We start from the raw sequence: 18,577 nt of genomic DNA, 5'->3' as shown, positions 1-18,577 counted from the left end.
TAGTGCTTGTGCCCATTGGGGGCGTGCCCGTTCGGAGCGCGTGCCCAGTCGGAGTGTGCGTTCCAACTGAAGCTCATCCGATCGACTTCACACTCGACACTACACTGCGCACAATCCAACACGTGTGACGTCAACTTCACATTCCCTGGCCTATATGGTTGCCATGATGTGACACTGCGCCTGGATGGAAAGTAAGCACTTTCGTGAGAACCGCTCATCCAAACAACTTTAAACTTGACATCGCTATCCCTTGGGTCCCGAGCAATACAACCGCCAAGTGTGAAGCCGTCGAGATAATCGACATACTGACAGACATACAGAGATTCCTGCTATTATAGTATGATTATCTGTACCTATGATGGCTTCGACCTTTTCAGGGTCAAGTTGATCTTTGGCCTCCCCTTTTTTCCCCTTTCCAGTAAGGGTTGACTTGGCCAGGGTCTCTTTCCCAAAGATCATTGTGGCCAGCTCCTGTGTGAAAAGCGACAAACGTCTGCTGCCGATTCTATTGAAGAGCCGTTTTGAGACCTGGACGGCGGAGTTGCCCAGGAACATCTTTAAAAACACAAAGAGGCCAATTAAAACAAGATCATAATTACAAACACACTACCATGTTTTAAAGGAGACATATTATGGTGTTTTCCCAACAAGTAAACATAGTACCAGAAAAGCTGTTTTTGAAGCCGTTTGCTGGAAATAAAAAAAATCTTGCCTACCGCTATTCCCCTCCGTTTCATTCCCTTCAGAATGCGCTGTTTCTGGTGTCTGTAGTTTTAATGCAAATGAGCTGCTGCCCATTGACCAATGAGCTGTCAGAGTGAACCACAGCATGGAGGAGAAGTGATTGTTGCCGTTTGCGGACTCCCGCTCTATATCTATATAATATAATAATATTATATAATACATATATTATATAATACTTATTATTATTATTATATCTCCTCCCATATCCCTGCTTCTGAAATGCGCAAACATCATGTCCGCTGGTCCACAAAATCCTAGCTATGCTCTAAATTGGAGAGGGGTGGGGAAGTAGGAGGTAATATTCAAAAATACTCCCTTCCTACGTAGGAGGGGGCGCCGAAACGGACTCTCGTTTGGTAAATCTAGGCAGGGTACTTTCAGAAATGGATCTCACTCAAAAATATCATGTAGACTTTTTTCAAAGTTTGTATGCGTGTGGGAGCACCAGAGACCCAAAACAACACCCCAAATCCCAGGAAAAGTGTTCTTTTCATAATATGTCCCCTTTAAGTAAACTTCAAACACACTGGTAATACAATCTAATGGTAATGCAAGTGTACACTGTATTTCTTATGCCAACAAATAATATTTGTAATTCTGCATTAATTTACAATTTTGCATACCCTTGAATATACTCAAGTAGTACAGAAGTGTACTCAAGCACTACTTCAGTATACTTCTGTATACTTATGTGGGGCAGCTGGGCATTGTCTTGGTTTCAAGGGTGTGATAACACAATACTTTGTTATAGAATAATACCAATGGGGTACGGTTACAGAGTATGTCTTTGAGTCATACCAAGTCGTCACCGCTAGTTTCAGATCCTGGAGTTTGCTGGCAGTCATTCTGGCTGAGGGTGGAATGGGTGCATGCTGATGGTAGTTTCTCCAGTGCTGTTTTGATGGCAGCAACCAATCCTGGAAGCTCTTAAACAAGGATATAAAAGGGGTCCAGGTGTAAATAATGAATTGAGACACAAAATACAACATATTTGTGTCATGTCATTATACAAAAACGAAAGCCGACCGAGTAATATGATTGACCAAGGCGCATTCAAACAGTGCTGATCTACAGCAATAAATCCATTTTGCATATGCATTGTATAAAATTTGAAACGTAGGAAGTTGGGTTTGGAATCGGAGACATAACACGCAATGTTTGAATAATCATGATTTCAATATTGACCAAAATAATCGTGATTATGATTTTTTCCATAATCGAGCAGCCCTAACATACTTGGGTTCAAAATAACATGCATTTCCCTTCATGACCTCAATAAGAATGGTTGCAAGTGGGTCAATAAATTGTGTGTGAGGGTTCAGGTGGCTGCAGAGCTAACCCAGGCATCACTTGCATACATATGCACCCACCTTTCAGAGCCTTCAATGTCTCTTCCTCTAGTTCCACCAGAACCTTCACTGGTTGCTGCTGGCCCTCTGGCTCCGTCTGGTGCTCTGGCTCCTCCTGTGGAATGCAGTCATCTCCCTCCTCCTCACTTGTCAGTACCACCTTCCGCCTTTTGAACGGCCCAAATAAATCACAGGATGTTTCATCCGAGTCATCAGAGTGATCTGGAGCAGGAGTAGAGCTACGGAGGGGTGTGCCCTGCTTGGCGGTTCTCTTGGAATGGAGGTAGCTCTTAAGCTTGTCGCACATGGCAGTTGCCGCCTGTGAACCAGACTGAAAAGAAAAATATCGTTTGAGAGTGTGCCTGGATTACCACACAAACCATGGAAATAAAGCAATTAATTTAGCCATATTTGTTTTCATTTTGCAAAAATTAAAAGCTTCTTCTGCAAATTACTCAAAGGTTAAATTTCACGCCAAGACCGGAAACCATAATCCCACTTCCGCCTGAAGCTGGTGTGGAAACTCATAAATACATTATACTGCTTGTACCAGAATGTACATGACGGAGAGTGAGTCTATGCTACGATAGGTATGGGACTACTAGACTACTATTTAAAACCGTATGGTGATCCTTTCTGAAATGTAGCTACCCTAACATCCACAAATCATGCATGGCCGGTTAAAACAAAAAGCCATAGCTTTCAATATAATTGAAGGGGAAACATCGAAAAATATGCGTTGCCAGGTACATTTCTAACAATAAGCAAGGTTGTCTATGTCATTTCATGCAATCACAAACTATCAATGATCAAAAGTCCTCAAACTTACTGTCGTGGCTTGATTCCGTAAGGTTACCACCTCCTTTGCTTGATTTCCTGTCTTTCTGCTTTTTTTCTGGGACACTGTAACAGACCATATGTCCTCCCCTCGGCTAAATGCGTCACGCTTTTGGGCCAGTTCTTGGTAGACTTCTGTGAACAAGATACAACATTTCAAACACTTTCTCAAGCACTATTGGTCACTATGGACTTCATTGGAAACAAATAAAATCTAAATTCAATGGGATTTTATTAATGAAAAACAATTTAAATTCAAGACAAATATAAAACATTCTTTAATCTCAATGTCATTATTTATTAACTTTCAGGGGGCACACAAGAGTGTGTTGAGAAGAAACGTAAACTAAACTAGGTGTCTAAATTGTGATTATAGAAAATGTTATAATGATACCTACGATGATTAGGTTAACAAGGCGTTACAGAATCAAGTTAAGGAATTTAAAATCAAGCATCAAGCACAAAATGTGCTCCTTCAGCATCCAGCTGCAGCGCCGGGGCCTGTAGCGTGGCAGGTCGGCTCTTATTCGACCTGAAAAAAACGTAGCCCCCGGTACGCCACGTGCCCCCGCTACGCCACGTGGTCCCGCTACGCCACAGGCCCCCGCTACGCCACAGGCCCCCGCTACGCCACAGGCCCCCGCTATAAGCAACCCTTTCTATTAGGCCATCACCATTACCGTAACATTCCTACATTTTACAATACAAATACGATATAAAGACGCTCTCAGGTGCAAACATAGCCCCCGCTACACCACAGGCCCCCACTACGCCAGTTGATCCAGTAACTTTACTTCGATTACTAAATTCAAGCATTATACTTTGATAAAAGCAACTCTTTCCATTAGGCTATCATCATTACCGTAACATTCCAAAAGACTATAGCCAAAGTTGGCTGACGTTACAAAGAGTATATTATACTTTTTATAAGTACGCTAAATGACCATTATTAGTATTTGCAAATTAGTATACTTTTTCTGAGTACACTTACGTAGAATTTACAACACACTTAAAATAAAGTGAACTTTATATAAGTATGCTTAAATACACTTCCAACGCAGTGAAACTAAAGTACACTTTAAAAAAGTATTTTAATAGTGTGTTCAAAATAAACATATATATACTACTATCAATTTAAACTGTTTCAAATGCTAGAAATCATACTTTTCACTGGTGTCAAAAGTTGTGCCATTTTAGCATACTATTTACACTTGGAATATATCTAGTATATCACAGCGACGTCAGTTTCTCGTCCTATCTTTATATCTACCCCCTCCTCTGCACCCACCCCAAACCAATCGGAATAAGTGTATACATGTCGAATATAGCGGACCACACCACCTCTTCTATTCCGCATGGAATTCTATTCCGATCAGAGAATTGTATTCCGATTGAGGCGTATAGATTATAGGCGTATATTATAATTTTTTTATTCAGATTGAGCTGTTCTTCCACTTCGAATCGTATCAGAAGTGTCCATGTAAACGAGGCTATTGGGGGAACATAAATATTTAGTTATAATGTGTTCAATTAAAAAGTAGCCATTTCAGTATTATTTATCTGTAATTTTTTCATTAATTGAACACTTTGGTTGTGATGATTTATGAAATAACCCATTCCATCAACTTACAAGTGGAATTTATGGAAATATACTTAAATAAACTTCTAATGAAGTGAAATTAAAGTATACTAAAAATAAAGCTTTTTAATAATGTATTACTAAGTGTTCTTTTCAGAAGCACACTGAATGACAACTATAAGTTTTTGCAATTTAGTATACTTTTTCTAAGTACACTGAAATACAGCTTAAAATGTATTTGCATTAAAGTGCACTTTATGGAAGTACACTTAAATACACTTCTAATGAAGTGAAATTAAAGTATACTTTGATCAAGCATTTTAATAGTGTATTACAAAGGACTTGAAACTAAGTGTACTTTTCAGAAGTACACTACATTACCACTTTAAGTAATTGCAACTTAGTATACTTTTGCTAAGTATACTGAAATACAGCTTAAAATTTACTTAAATAAAAGTGAACTTTACGGAAGTATACTTAAATACACTTCTAATGAAGCGAAATTAAATTACACTTTAAAAAAGTATTTTAATAGTGAATTCCAAAAGGCTTGAAAATGAGTGTACTTTTCAGAAGTACACTTAGGTACAAATTACAATACACTTACAATAAAGTACACTTTTTATAAGTACACTAAATTACCACTATAAGTATTTGCAATTTAGTATACTTTTTCTAAGTACACTTAGGTACAATTTAAATAAACTTAAAATAAAGTATACTTTTTAAAAGTATAAAGCAATACCACTTTAAGTATTGCAGAATTAGTATACTTATTTTTAAGTACGTTAAAGTTGAATTTAATGACATAGTTGTGAAGTACACTTTTTAAAAGTATATGTTAAGTATACTTTAAATTAAGCACAAAAAGTAAAAGTATACTTGTACTAACTTTTGTATAATTGAATTATACTTGTAATCAGGGTGCGATTTGTGAAAAAACCAGAGGGGGGGATAATTTTGAGACATTTTCTTCAGGAAAAATAACCACACAACAGTGTGAAAACTTATGAAAACAGTTGATCTTGTGACCTTCTGTATCTAAACCTTACACTTAGGCTTCATAACGTAGGCGGTAGGCCTATTTTGAACGTGAACTTAACCACTGCATTTGCAGAAATATTTTCTCATAGCTAATATTGTTTTTAAATGTGCCAAATAAAAAAATATATATATTTTTCCCGATATCAGTTCAACAGAAAATATGAAATACCACAATGTGCTGTCAAGACGTCTTTTTTTTTTTATGGGTTAATCGGGTAGACTATAGGTCAGACTACGAAAACAGTCCGCTCTGATGACGCACTTCAGCCTCTTTTTTTTGCTTTCCTGTTGGCGGATCGATAGCAGCGTGGTGACCCTGCTTCAACCACATCTCTGCAAATCTGCGGGCCGGGAAGGAGGCAACATCTGGTGCATTTACAGAGATGAAAAGCAGATTGTGCAGTGTGGACACATTCATTCTGTTTCTGCCATCTGTAAGAATGTGGTTCATGGCGCTGAAACCTCTTTCACACTCGGCTGTGGACACTAGGAGCGTGGAGACAGCGGTGAGAACTTTGCGCATGCTCTCTCCTGTGACACCGTGACATTTAAACTCATGGAACTCCTTCAGGAGTATGGGACTGGTTGCGGCCTCAACAGCAAGAGTTTTGTGTATGGCGAGAAGTTTTTCATCGCCGTAGAGGATGCGCTCGTCTTCATCAGATGGCCAGTTTGATGGATTTAGAGCGGCGGCGGCAGAGATTATCCCGTTGTCATCCAGCCTGCGCTCACGCGCGACGCCTCTGACTCGCTCCCGGTAGATCAAAATCACAGCACAATCAAAATGAAGACGGACCCTGTGTATTTTGGTTGTTAATTATTATGATGTAATGGTGAAAATACTTTGGGTGGGGGGGATAATTTTTATCCCCACCGAGGATAAAAATAATTCAGCAGAGGGTAGGACGTGTAAACCAGAGGGGGGGATAATCCCCACCATCCCCACCGGCAAATCGCACACTGCTTGTAATACACTAAAGTATACTACTTTTTCACCTGGGGAGGCTTTCTGCTGCCTAACAGATGATGCTGCGCTTCTCTCAGGCTCAGCAGGACAGGGGCTTGAATCCAGTAGGGAAGAAAGCCTCTCCATTTTTTGTTCTGCAAATAAAATATAACCAAATGATCTACATTCTATATACAGTATTTGGATTTCAGAATTAAACACTGTATATTTACCAAACATCTCTTGAGGATTTTGCTGTGCTCTGGGTAAGGGCAAGGAATCCTCTGAAGGAAGTGCCAACACCTCAGTGTCCATGCCTGTTAAACAGTACATGACAGATTAATATATCTCTACGGCAGACACTCAAGTGCTTGCACTGCTGCAAGAAACTCATTTGACAGTAAGTACGTCAATCAAACGGTCGTACGGCACTCCCTCTCCCCCGCTCCCATGTACTTGTACTTGGAATGGGTAGAGTCAGCGTTGAAGGAGAGGGGGTAGGACCATTTGAGTTGTGTATTTTCAAAATCTGCTGGCGTTTCGCAAATCCCATACCCAACCTTTAACGGTCCAAATGTTACAAATCGACTTTGACCCACGGGAACGAAAAATCGAATAATAGAAAATTCTGACCCATCCCTAATTGCCATGGGTAATTGTTTGTCACCAAATTAAACTAATCTGAATTTGCACATAAACAAACCTGTAGTTAGGCCACTCCATCGGTCTGCACGGCCTGTATGGCCCGCACGGCCTCCACGTCTCCCTCTGGCCTTGCCGCGTCCGCTCCGTTTGGTTGAGCTCCGTGGTGAATCCCCTCCAGATCTTGCCCGATTGACATTCTCCGCAGCCTCCTGTGTGTTTAAGTCCAACATCTTGTTAGACGGAGTTTCTGAGGTACTGAAACATTCATTTCATGTACAAGTTCAAGTTCAGTTAATGTACAAAAGGTTGTTACCATGGCTTCTGCAAGGAATTGGTCATGCATCAACCCAACGGCAAGGTGTCTTCCTTCTGTGCGGGGGTCACGGAGATCCAGGTCAAACAACTTGTCCATAGCAACACGAGAGAAAAGTTACAGCGATAGAATGAATAGAACTACTGCCGACAATCGATCTTGAGAATGCTTGTAAGATTAGCAGTCCTATCTATATGTCGCTCGAGAGCAGCGTCATAGAGCTCGTAAGTTCGCCCCTTCCGGTAGGCCCCTCATGGGACCTCTGAGATCGAAAAATATGAATGGGTTTCAATGGAGAGAAAGTAATTATTTTCTGGTCCCCGTCTTTATATGTGCTGGATTACACATATGTATACGTAGCGGAAGAGTCGGAGCCAGGCTGAGCCAAAGTCGGCGCATTTTCCACATAGCCTGCATTAATAGAGTCATTTTTTAGTTTTTATAGCTGCTAGGCGTAAAGAGTTCACCTTTCAAAGCGGGATGTTTATTGCGGGGGAGGAGCCACGGCGGCAGTCGTGATCGTAATTTCCGGTTAGTGCACCACGGAGTACTCGATTTGGAACAGCACTCACATCTGAAAAATTAACGTAGTAGATAGTACGGATAGTATACTTCCTTTAAGTATACTCATGGAAGTACAGGTATTGGAACACGGCAGCCTTAACAGCATAGCCTATTTGTATAATAAGGGAAATAATTACTTTTCCAAAGCCAAAACTTACTTTATTTTTCAAGTTTTACAAAGAAGAAATCTAAAAATCATTGTACAAGATACTGTGTGTGTGTGTGTGTGTGTGTGTGTGTGTGTGTGTGTGTGTGTGTGTGTGTGTGTGTGTGTGTGTGTGTGTGTGTGTGTGTGTGTGCGTGCGTGCGTGCGCGTCTGTGCGTGCGCGTCTGTGCGTGCGTGTGTGTGTGTGTGTATAACACGCTATTTTATGTTGAAATGCGACGTAATCCAGTGTTCACGAAAAGTACACTGTCAACGTATGCTTTTGGCGACTGGGTTGGCTCTCAGATATACGTGTTTCTAACAAGATGATATCATTAAAAGTTACATAAAGTAACAGTTTAATAACACAAACGCAGGAAGCACGTGAGCTGCTAGTTTAGCGAAAGCAACCTGACGTCGTTGAAACATGCGAGCGAGCCGATCAAATCCTAATAACTATAAAACTAAAGATCAGACACAATCACTGACTAAAGATTATGCAAGTAAAAAGTATATTTCTCGCTAGAAATGTTATTAGAAACACGTTTAACGGTGAATCGGTCCTAAAATATTGCATTTCCCATTCAGATAATAAAGATTAATAAAGATCATACACATTCACTGACTGAAGATTATGTAAGGAAAATGTACATTTCTCGCTAGAAAAGTCATTAGAAACGCGTTTAATGGTGTATCTGTCCTAAAATATTGCATTTCCCATTCAGATAATAAAGATTAATAAAGATCATACACATTCACTGACTGAAGATTATGTAAGGAAAATGTACATTTCTCGCTAGAAATGTCATTAGAAACGCGTTTAATGGTGTATCTGTCCTAAAATATTGCATTTCCCATTCAGATAAAGATTAATATAAGCTACGCCGTGTTCCGGAGCCGCGGGGGATTCTGGGAATTGGGGTTCTCAGTTGACAAATGGGGCTTTTGTTAACTTGTTTTGTTGTTAGGATACAAACGTGTCTCCCCCCCTCAACAAACGTGTCCCCCCCCCCCTCAACAAACGTGTCCCCCCCCCCCCCCCCTTCAACTAACGTGTGTCCCCCCCCCTACAATCGTGTGTCGTCGTCCCCCTCAACAAACGTGTCTCCCCCCCTCCCCGGTCAACAACAGTCTCCCCCCCCCCCCCCCTAAACAATCGTGTCCCAAACCCCAAAACCCGCCTCCACAGCGGCACACGTGGATACTGTAGGTATAACACGCTATTTTTTACGTTGAAATGCTACGTATCCAGTGTTCATGGAAACGTGCACCGTCAACGTTTTTTCTTGGCGACTGGGTTGCTGGGTTGGTGTGTGTCTCCCCCCCCCCCCCCCCCTACAATCGTGTGTCCCCCCCCCCCCCCAACAAACGTGTCTTCCCCCCCCCCCCCCTCCCCGGTCAACAACAGTCTCCCCCCCCCCCCCTAAACAATCGTGTCCCAAACCCCGAAACCCGCCTCCACAGCGGCACACGTGGATACTGTAGGTATAACACGCTATTTTTTACGTTGAAATGCTACGTATCCAGTGTTCATGGAAACGTGCACTGTCAACGTTTTTTCTTGGCGACTGGGTTGCTGGGTTGGTGACACAAACCAGCACCGCAAACTTTCTCTCCCGCTTGAGATGACGTGTTTCTTTATAGTGTAACGACCTCGCCGGTGACATAATCACGTCGAGTCATTAGTTGAAGGTAGTTTTAATGGACCAAAAACCAGGTCACTGAAACCCGTAACATTGTAACAACATTGAAAGCAACAGCTGAAAACCGGACCCAAACAAACCCCGGTTACCCCGGCAACACGGTCTCACTCGCGTGCAGGCCCCCACCCTCCTGTTCTTCCAAGGCCCTCCCCCAGCTGACCTAATGATTCGCCCCACACGCTGTTTGACAAGAATAACATTACAATACATGCACATAGAACAACTGGCATAACTGACAACGAAATATAATGTAACACATAACACACAAACTATTTAACTGTCCCAGGGTCGCTACAATAGATTCATGGGTCTGATTCGCCGATTTCCCATGCTGATATCCCGAAAGATTCTCGGGCATCTTCGACAATTTGGCTATAGATTGTCTCATTACACGCTAAATAATATAATTATAGCCTAATTATATATATAGGTTTTGGCATAAACATAACTAGGGTGCACTGTACTATCTGCGCACACCCTTTCTGAAGCCTCTCTCTCGCTCTCTCTCTCTCTCTGTCCCTCCCGCTCTCTCTTTCTCTCTCTCTCGTAGCGTTTTGTGGAGAACGTTAATTGTCTTAGAACACTCCCATTCAGAATGCATTGGTTTACATTTCGTTTTGTGTAACACGCAAAAAGTCGGACTATCGTGCTCGGGAACACGCTTCAATAGATTAACGTTCGTGCGCAGGAGCACGCAATGGCGTGATACCGGGTTGACTTAATCAGTATTGGGGAAACGGCACGATGATCACCGTCACAGAACGACGGAGCCCAACCAACGGAACTACACAAAAAAGTATGGTTTTTTTTATAAACTTATGGCTTAGTTTATATTCCAAACAAAAACTATTTTTGGTTTAGTTTGGTACAAGAGTTTAATGGTCCATTGTAATATCAGAGAGGATAGGCAAGGGGTTCAGGTTATTCAGCTCCCTTCCGAACGTTTCTGGGTTTGATCCCCAATGTCCATTACCTAACTTGTGGGTATCCTTGAGCTTGATGCCCTTTATCTTTTCCTGCTCCACAATGGCATGTATCTGAATTCACTGTAATTATCGTTGGATGAAAGCTTCTGTTTGATGACTATGTACTAAATGCTAATATTCTCAATCCCTTTTCAACCCCTTTGTCCAACCAAAGACTCGGCTGAACACGCTGCAATGCAATTCCCCGTCGTCGTTTCGCTGGGAATAGTAATGGCCGCCGCGTTCTTTGTCACTCTGATATGTCTGTGGAAGCTGCGGAAGAGACAAGGTACAAAACAAATTGTTAGAATCGAAAGACCGGACATTTTATATCATGCTATGAGTCCTGTAGCTTTCAGCCTGTTCCCATGAACTCACATCTTTTTAGACTAACCCTGATAAACACATAAGGAAATGTCTGAAAACGAATTTAAAACATTCTAAGTACTAAAGGGATTACAGCTTATTAGCATGAATCAAAAAACCTTTGATAGTATTTTTTTATATGCATGGACATATTTGTCTGTGTATTTTGTGATTTTTTTTTCCGTTTGGATGCGTTTAAATTCCTAACTGGTCCATTTCTGTTTGTGCTGTATGTGTTTGTGTGGTACTGGATTTGTGTGTGTGGTACTGGATTTGTGTGTGTGTGTGTGTGTGTGTGTGTGTGTGTGTGTGTGTGTGTGTGTGTGTGTGTGTGTGTGTGTGTGTGTGTGTGTGTGTGTGTGTGTGTGTGTGTGTGTGTTAGGGTTGGACCGAGCAGCAAGGGTGATCTATGAGGTTCCCCACGAGGACTCTGAGGTGGACGGAACCAGCACCAGCTCGTCCAAAGGGTCCTCCCAGTGGGTGAGTCTGTCGGAGGGCTAGGGGGTTCCACTCCCAGCCAGACAGTACCGGGTTTGATCCCCAATGTCCCCAGTCTAACCTGTAGGCCTCATTCATTGACATTTACATTTAGGGCATTTAGCAGACGCTTTTATCCAAAGCGACTAACATCGGTTGAAACACCGACGGCAGAGTCAACCACGCAAGGTGACAGTCAGCTCATCAGGAGCAGTTATGGTTAACTGTGTCTTGCTCTGGGACACATCAACACTCAGCAAGGAGGAGCTGGTGATCGGACTAGCAACCTTTTAGCTACAAGACAGCTGCTCTACCTCCTGAGCTAAGCCCATTCAGCAAGAAGATCATCCCCCCTATCTGCTCCTGATAGAGGAACCAAAACGCTCGCCAGTTACTCATATAACAGTACTGCCTCGTACGCAATGAAAAACAATATTCTGAGGAGATGGAACATTGACATCATTGGAGCAGGATTTGCGTTCTCCATTGGTCAGATTCTGGTTAAGAATCGTCCAACTCAAATTTTTAGTGGAAGGGGAGTTGATGTTGCTGACTGTGCTCTTTACACAACAAGCGTTATGAAGCAGTACTCTCGAACACCCCTAAAACAACCTAACTTGGACTAAACTTCTCCTTGCGTATCATGACGCATTTAACACAATGGGAAAATTACTTTTGACCAAGTGTTATTTGTGGGTGAATTCCCATTCAAAGAAAATGAAATAAATTCTCAAAGCTTATTATCAATCATAAACGTCAAGCATAATAAGGATATATGTTATATGTTTGTTTAAATCCCCAGAGATCACATAGTACTACTTAAACTTTGTGTTTTATGTATATGAACATTACACAATCTTTCTCTCTGTCTCTCCCTCTCTTTGTCTCTTACAGTGTCAGGTACCCGTGTATGAGTCCTTCGACTACTTTGAGTGTGTGGTGGAAAGCAAGGGCAGTGGATGAAGGAGTCTCAATCGGTTGTTTCCCTTGTTGGTTTTGTAAATATCTCTGATACGTTCTGTCATCTTCTGTTTCCATCCAAGTTGTTTTTAAATAAGCTAATTGAAAGTCATACATTAACTGTGAAATAGCAATGAAGCCCTATTAGATGTAATTGATTATGAGTGTATCTCATTGTGAATAAACTATTTTAATATAATAAATCATGTTCTCTGATACCTCAGCTATGGAAGAGTAGACCGCAATGTGGTCTAGCCTTTATTTCCACAAGGCCTGTGTGTGTGTGTGTGTGTGTGTGTGTGTGTGTGTGTGTGTGTGTGTGTGTGTGTGTGTGTGTGTGTGTGTGTGTGTGTGTGTGTGTGTGTGTGTGTGTGTGTGTGTGTGTGTGTGTGTGTAGAACTTTTGCGAATGCATGTTTTTATTCGTAGATGTTGATGAGCAAACTATCTTTGTCAAAGGGAGCGCAGTGTGAGAATGCGTAACGTGTGGGAAAAAGTCTTCCACATAGCAATGCAGGGCGTTTATTGGTTGATTTGATAAAGCTAAAACCCAAACATGAGGCAGGTTTCACTCTGTCCGTCGCTAATGGTAAACTTTTGAGTAATGGGCTTGTATCTCTGTGTGGTGAAGAAGAGGCTCTATGCAGGAAGTACTAAGTAGTTCATGGACAGGAAGTGAAGAACATGTCTGCGACGTACATTCCCATCGAATGTCGACATCAGAGCTACCTTTGGTGGTCGTCTGGCTTTTCTTTAAACCAGTTCAAATGATTTGTGCTTGCATCCTTTGCAACACGTCCAAGAAGTGATAAGAAGTGGTTACATTTAACTCGCATGTCTGCTTGCTTATTCCAAACGTGTTTTAAGCAAGACTCATGACATTCAATGTATACACTTAGGACTTTAAATGTATACAAACATGTTGACTTTGAATGAATATATTTGTTTACATTTACCTGTATGTGTACGTCAAAGTCCAAGTATACTTTATTATCCCAGAGTTGGGACATTTGTTTGGTCAAAATGCATCACATTTAAGACACATCTAAGCATACAAGATGGTACCCCCCACACACATAACAATAACATTTAGGAATAAAGTAGGTATGAATACAAATCACAACCTTCCCCCACTTACACTTCAGTCAATCAGTAGCAGGCTTGAAACGCATAGGCCTTAAACAACTTTGCAAATTAATTTAAAAACATCAAAATAAAAACACAGTGTTGCAAGAGTGGACGAAACAATTCATTATCTTGACCTGTGTCTTTCATTAAAAAATCTAATGGCTGAGCGGACAGATGACATGCTAAACCTTTTGGTTCTAATAGATCTTTGCAGCAGCCTACTGCTGCCGCAATTGCTGAGTTGAAACCTCCTATATAACGGGCGGGCAGGGTATCTGCTCAGCTTTATTCACAATAAGATCTGACCATAGATGAGTGACAGACCTCTGACAAAATCCAATCATTTTGCTCGCTGTCTTTACCAAACAAAACAATGTATCTTGGTCTTTTTCAGCATGATCCCGCATACACAGACTAAGCTAAGCCAGAGGACAATACGCTCTGAAGGACCGTTTTGTAAAATAATTTTAAAATAACAGTCCACCTGAAAGTAGTGAAGCTTATGTAAAAAAACATCCACTGTTGTAATTCTAGGTGGTTGCAGCTTCTAACCCTCTCAATTGGTTTGTCATTAAAAATGATATTAGTGTGGTTGTGGTCAGATAGAGAAAGAGATTGTGTGTGTGTGTGTGTGTGTGTGTGTGTGTGTGTGTGTGTGTGTGTGTGTGTGTGTGTGTGTGTGTGTGTGTGTGTGTGTGTGTGTGTGTGTGTGTGTGTGTGTCTAGATCTTTCCCGAATGCATGTTTTTCTCTGTGGATGGCCATGAGTTAACTATCTTAATCTGAGGAAGCGTAGTGTGAGAATGCAAAACATGTGGAAAAAATGATTCAGGGTGTTGATTGGTTGATTAGGTAAAGCTTATTCATTCTACTTGCTGTAGTTTGGTCTGGCTTTGCAAGACTAGGTAAAGCTAAAAGCTAAACATGAGGCAGGTTTCACTATGCCCATCGCTAATGGTAAACTGTTATACGGGCGTGTTTCTCTGTGTGGTGAGAATGAGAATAGGATAGATTTAACTCACACGCCTGCTTGCTTATTCCAAACGTGTTTTAAGCACGACTTATGTTGTTCAACGTATAAACGTACAGTGACTTTAAATGTATAGACAGACGTTTTGGCTTTGAATGTATGTATTTGTTAACGTTTACGTATGGTTGTGGTTATATAGATGTAGCGCCCTAGGGCCATGGCTATGGGCATGACCTTCTAATTAACTAACCAGTTTACTGGGACGCTCCTAAGTTCAATTAAATTAACCAACCACACACTATGTGTTGTAATCTACACGATTTTATGTTATTTGTATTGTAGTGTCTCGTAGAGTATCTTATAACTATACCCCCTTCAAACTAGCCCCTAATGAACGGGAATTAGCCTACTGACAATTACAATAAAAACACCCACATCCTTGTTACTATGAAAGATAGTTTCTTTGTATTACCCGTTTAAACATCATTAAATCATAGTTTCAATCAACCCACAGGTAAACCAAGTCACACATTGAATAATATTCAATGTAGAAAAAGAATGCATAAAGCAAAATAAGTCTCATGCCGGCACAAACTATTTATCCCCACGTTGCAGGCCTGTGTCGCCGCTTGGGTAAGTGGAGGCCAAAAACAGAACGGCCGCTTCACTCACAGGCGCAAACAAACAAAAATGTCCCTTTACCTCACTGGGAGAGTTGTGTGTGTGGAGATCCCCGGCTGAAGTAGGAAATGAAGATTTCTGATTGAACACAGGTGTGACGGAAGAATGGGGTACAGTGGCGTCAAATGGCCAAGAGATGGGGGTGTTGGACCGCGTAGCAGAACGCGGCGTGACAATCCAATAAATTTGCTTGCTGTCTTTACCAAACGCTAGAATTTATCTTCGTCTTTTTTGCGCATGTTCCCAAATACACAGACTTAGCCAAAGGACAATACTCTCTGAAGGATTGTTTTGTAAAAAACATTCTTAAATAATAAAGTCCACCTGAAAGTAGTTAAGCTTATGTAAAAAAAACATCCAATGTTTGTTTTTTTACCTTAGACGTAGTAGGCTACATAACTCAAATTTGAGTTGGTCATCAAATTATATGCCTGGGTATTTGTAGCTTCTGACCCTCTCAATTGGTTTGTCATGAACAATGCTGTTATGGTGGTTGTGGTTAGATAGAGAAAGTGTGTGTGTGTGTGTGTGTGTGTGTGTGTGTGTGTGTGTGTGTGTGTGTGTGTGTGTGTGTGTGTGTGTGTGTGTGTGTGTGTGTGTGTGTGTGTGTGTGTGTGTGTGCATGTTTTTGTCCGTAGATGTCAATGGGCAAACTATCTTGATCTGAGGAAGCTCAGTTAGAGAATGAGAAACGTATGGAAAAAGGTAATCTTCCACCTAACGTTACAGGGTGTTTTTTCGTTGATTATATCAAGCTAAAACCTAAACATGAGGCAGGTTTCAATATGCCCGTCGCTCATGGTAAACTGTTGAGGAGTGGGCTTGTTACTCTGTGTGGTGAAGAATAGGCTCTATGCAGTGAGTACTAAGTAGGTCATGGACAGGAAGTGAAGAACATGCCTGCGACGTCCATTCTCATCGAATGTCGTAATCTAAGTTACCTTTATTGGTCGGCTGGCTTTTCTTTTACAGATTAAGAAGTTCAAAGGATTTGTGATTTCATCCTTTGCACGCGGCTTATTCCAAACGTGTTTTAAGCAAGACTTATGACGTTCAATGTATAGAAAAATAGAAATAGAAAGCCTTTTATTGTCATTGCACGAGTCAAGTACAACAACATTTTTAGTAAGCTTTCCCAATTGGTGCATTCGAGAAAATAAATAAATATAAATAGAACAAGTACAACAGTATACCAAATAGAAATGTAAATAATGTAAAATAAATAAAGTAAAATAAAGTAAAGTACAGTACAGCAGTGGGAAGTTGTGCACCCCACACCATCCACAGAAACCACATGCGCTAGAACTATGCTTGCGGTCGGGGGTCAGTGGGGGGGGTCAGTCAGTCGGGGGTCAGTGCATGTGTGTGTTCAGGGTGGATACAGCTTTAGGGAAGAAGCTGTCTCTGAACCGTGAAGACCTGGTTCTGATGGACCTATAGCGCCTGCCAGAGGGCATCAGGTCGAACAGGTGAAAGCCAGGGTGTGAGCTGTCCTTTGTGATTCTCTCCGCTCTGCTGAGGCAGCGGGAGATGTATATGTCCTTCAGGGACGGGAGGGGGCAGCCGGTGATCCTCTGTGCGGTGTTTAGCACTCCCTGGAGTTTCTTCCGCTCTGCCTCAGGGCACTGTGAAAACCACACCGAGATACAGAACGTCAGAAAACTCTCGATGGTGGAGCGGTAGAAGGCCACCAGCAGCTTCTCTCCCGCGTTGTTCCTCCTGAGCACCCTGAGGAAGTGAAGCCGCTGCTGAGCCTTCTTGACGACCGCCGCCGTGTTGGCAGTCCAGGAGAGGCCAGAAGAGATCATGGTGCCCAGGAAGCGGAAGGTGTGGACCCTCTCTACACAGTCACCGTTGATTTAGAGGGAAGCCGGGTCTGCTCTGCTTTTCCTGAAGTCCAGGATGATCTCCTTCATTTTTGTGGTGTATAGACTTATGTCTTTAAATGTATACAGACGTGTTGACTTTGAACGTATATATTTGTTAACATTTACCTGTTTGTGGACGTCAAAGTATGCTGTATTATCCCAGAGTTGGGACATTTGTTTGGTCCCAATGCAGCACATTTAAGACACATCTAGGCATACAAGTTGGTACCCGAAACACACATAACAATAACATTTAGGAATAAATAGGTAGGTATGAATACAACTCACAACCTTCCCCCACTTACACTTCAGTCAATCAGTAGCCGGCTTGAAACACATAGGCCTTTAACAACATTCAAAATTATAAATGATAAACATTAAAATAAAAACACAGTGTTGCAAGAGTGGACGAAACCACTCATTATCTTGACCTGTGTCTTTATTTTTTAGGTCTTTTTACATTTTTGAAGTCATACACAGAATACAAGTAGGCCTACAATTACATGAACAATAGAAAGGGGGCACACCAGTATAAATTTAGTTGTATACACATTTACTTTGATTGCTTAAAGCTCATCCTGATAGTGTAGCGTCATCTATTTCTTTAATGAAGGTAGTCCATTTCTCCTATTTACTTGAGAAGATCACTTCTCTGGATCTTAGGCAAAAAGTCATTTTTTCCATTGCATAGATCTGTTTCACTATGTCCATCCATTGTTTGAGGTTTGGAGTGTCCGGTTGATACCAGTTCTTAGTGATTGTTTTCTTACAGGCCATCAGCAATATTTTGCACAGACACAAATCTGTATCCTTAAAATACAGAAGTAAAGCACCTTTACATTGTTCGTGACTTCATATCCCAGAATCTTAGTAAGACATATTTTCCCCCAAAATATCTGAATGTTTGGGCATAGCCAGAAAACAAGAGAGTGATGGGCATTCGTGTTTCCGCACAGCCTCCGTCACTGCTCCTCTGACTGAATTGGCTTACTTTTAATATGCAGTGTTATAAAATAACAAATTGAATTCCTCCAACTACATTCTCTCCACTTCTTTGAGCTTGTGGATGAGTGCTGTGCTTTCCACATAGAAAACCAATCCTCCTGTTATATTTCTGTGTTTAATTCCTTCCCCCATTTTTCTTTAACATATCCTGTGTTATCCCCATTTTCTTTCTGTAGGCCATGATATTTTTGGGAAATAATTGTATTACGGTACTCTTTTTTTCATAGGCTTCAACTACGGTTTCAATCACTGCATTACCCTCTAGTTCTGGTTTTAATTTGTTATCATAG

The 18,577-nt window shown here is 41.4% G+C and overlaps 1 protein-coding gene and 1 long non-coding RNA gene across 2 annotated transcripts; both read right to left on the bottom strand.

Annotated features, from left to right (window-relative positions):
- Window positions 1-353: 353 nt before the first annotated feature.
- LOC115538243 (uncharacterized) lies at window positions 354-3,234 on the bottom strand (the record flags this gene model as incomplete). The annotated part of the gene is given in 4 exon segments (XM_030349910.1): window positions 354-555; window positions 1,543-1,670; window positions 2,115-2,424; window positions 2,923-3,234. Coding segments are annotated over 3 exon segments (616 nt in total), but the record flags the coding sequence as incomplete, so codon positions are not given.
- Window positions 3,235-6,732: 3,498 nt separating this feature from the next.
- Window positions 6,733-7,772, bottom strand: LOC115538242 (uncharacterized). The gene is made up of 3 exons (XR_003975178.1): window positions 7,458-7,772; window positions 7,203-7,353; window positions 6,733-6,816 (listed from the first exon to the last, which is right to left on the bottom strand). It is a non-coding gene; the product is annotated as an uncharacterized LOC115538242 (long non-coding RNA).
- Window positions 7,773-18,577: the final 10,805 nt, after the last annotated feature.

The sequence above is a fragment of the Gadus morhua genome, unplaced genomic scaffold, assembly GCF_902167405.1.
Source record: "Gadus morhua unplaced genomic scaffold, gadMor3.0, whole genome shotgun sequence".
In the NCBI taxonomy this organism is placed as follows: domain Eukaryota; kingdom Metazoa; phylum Chordata; class Actinopteri; order Gadiformes; family Gadidae; genus Gadus; species Gadus morhua.
This window is presented reverse-complemented; position numbering and strand designations above follow the sequence as displayed.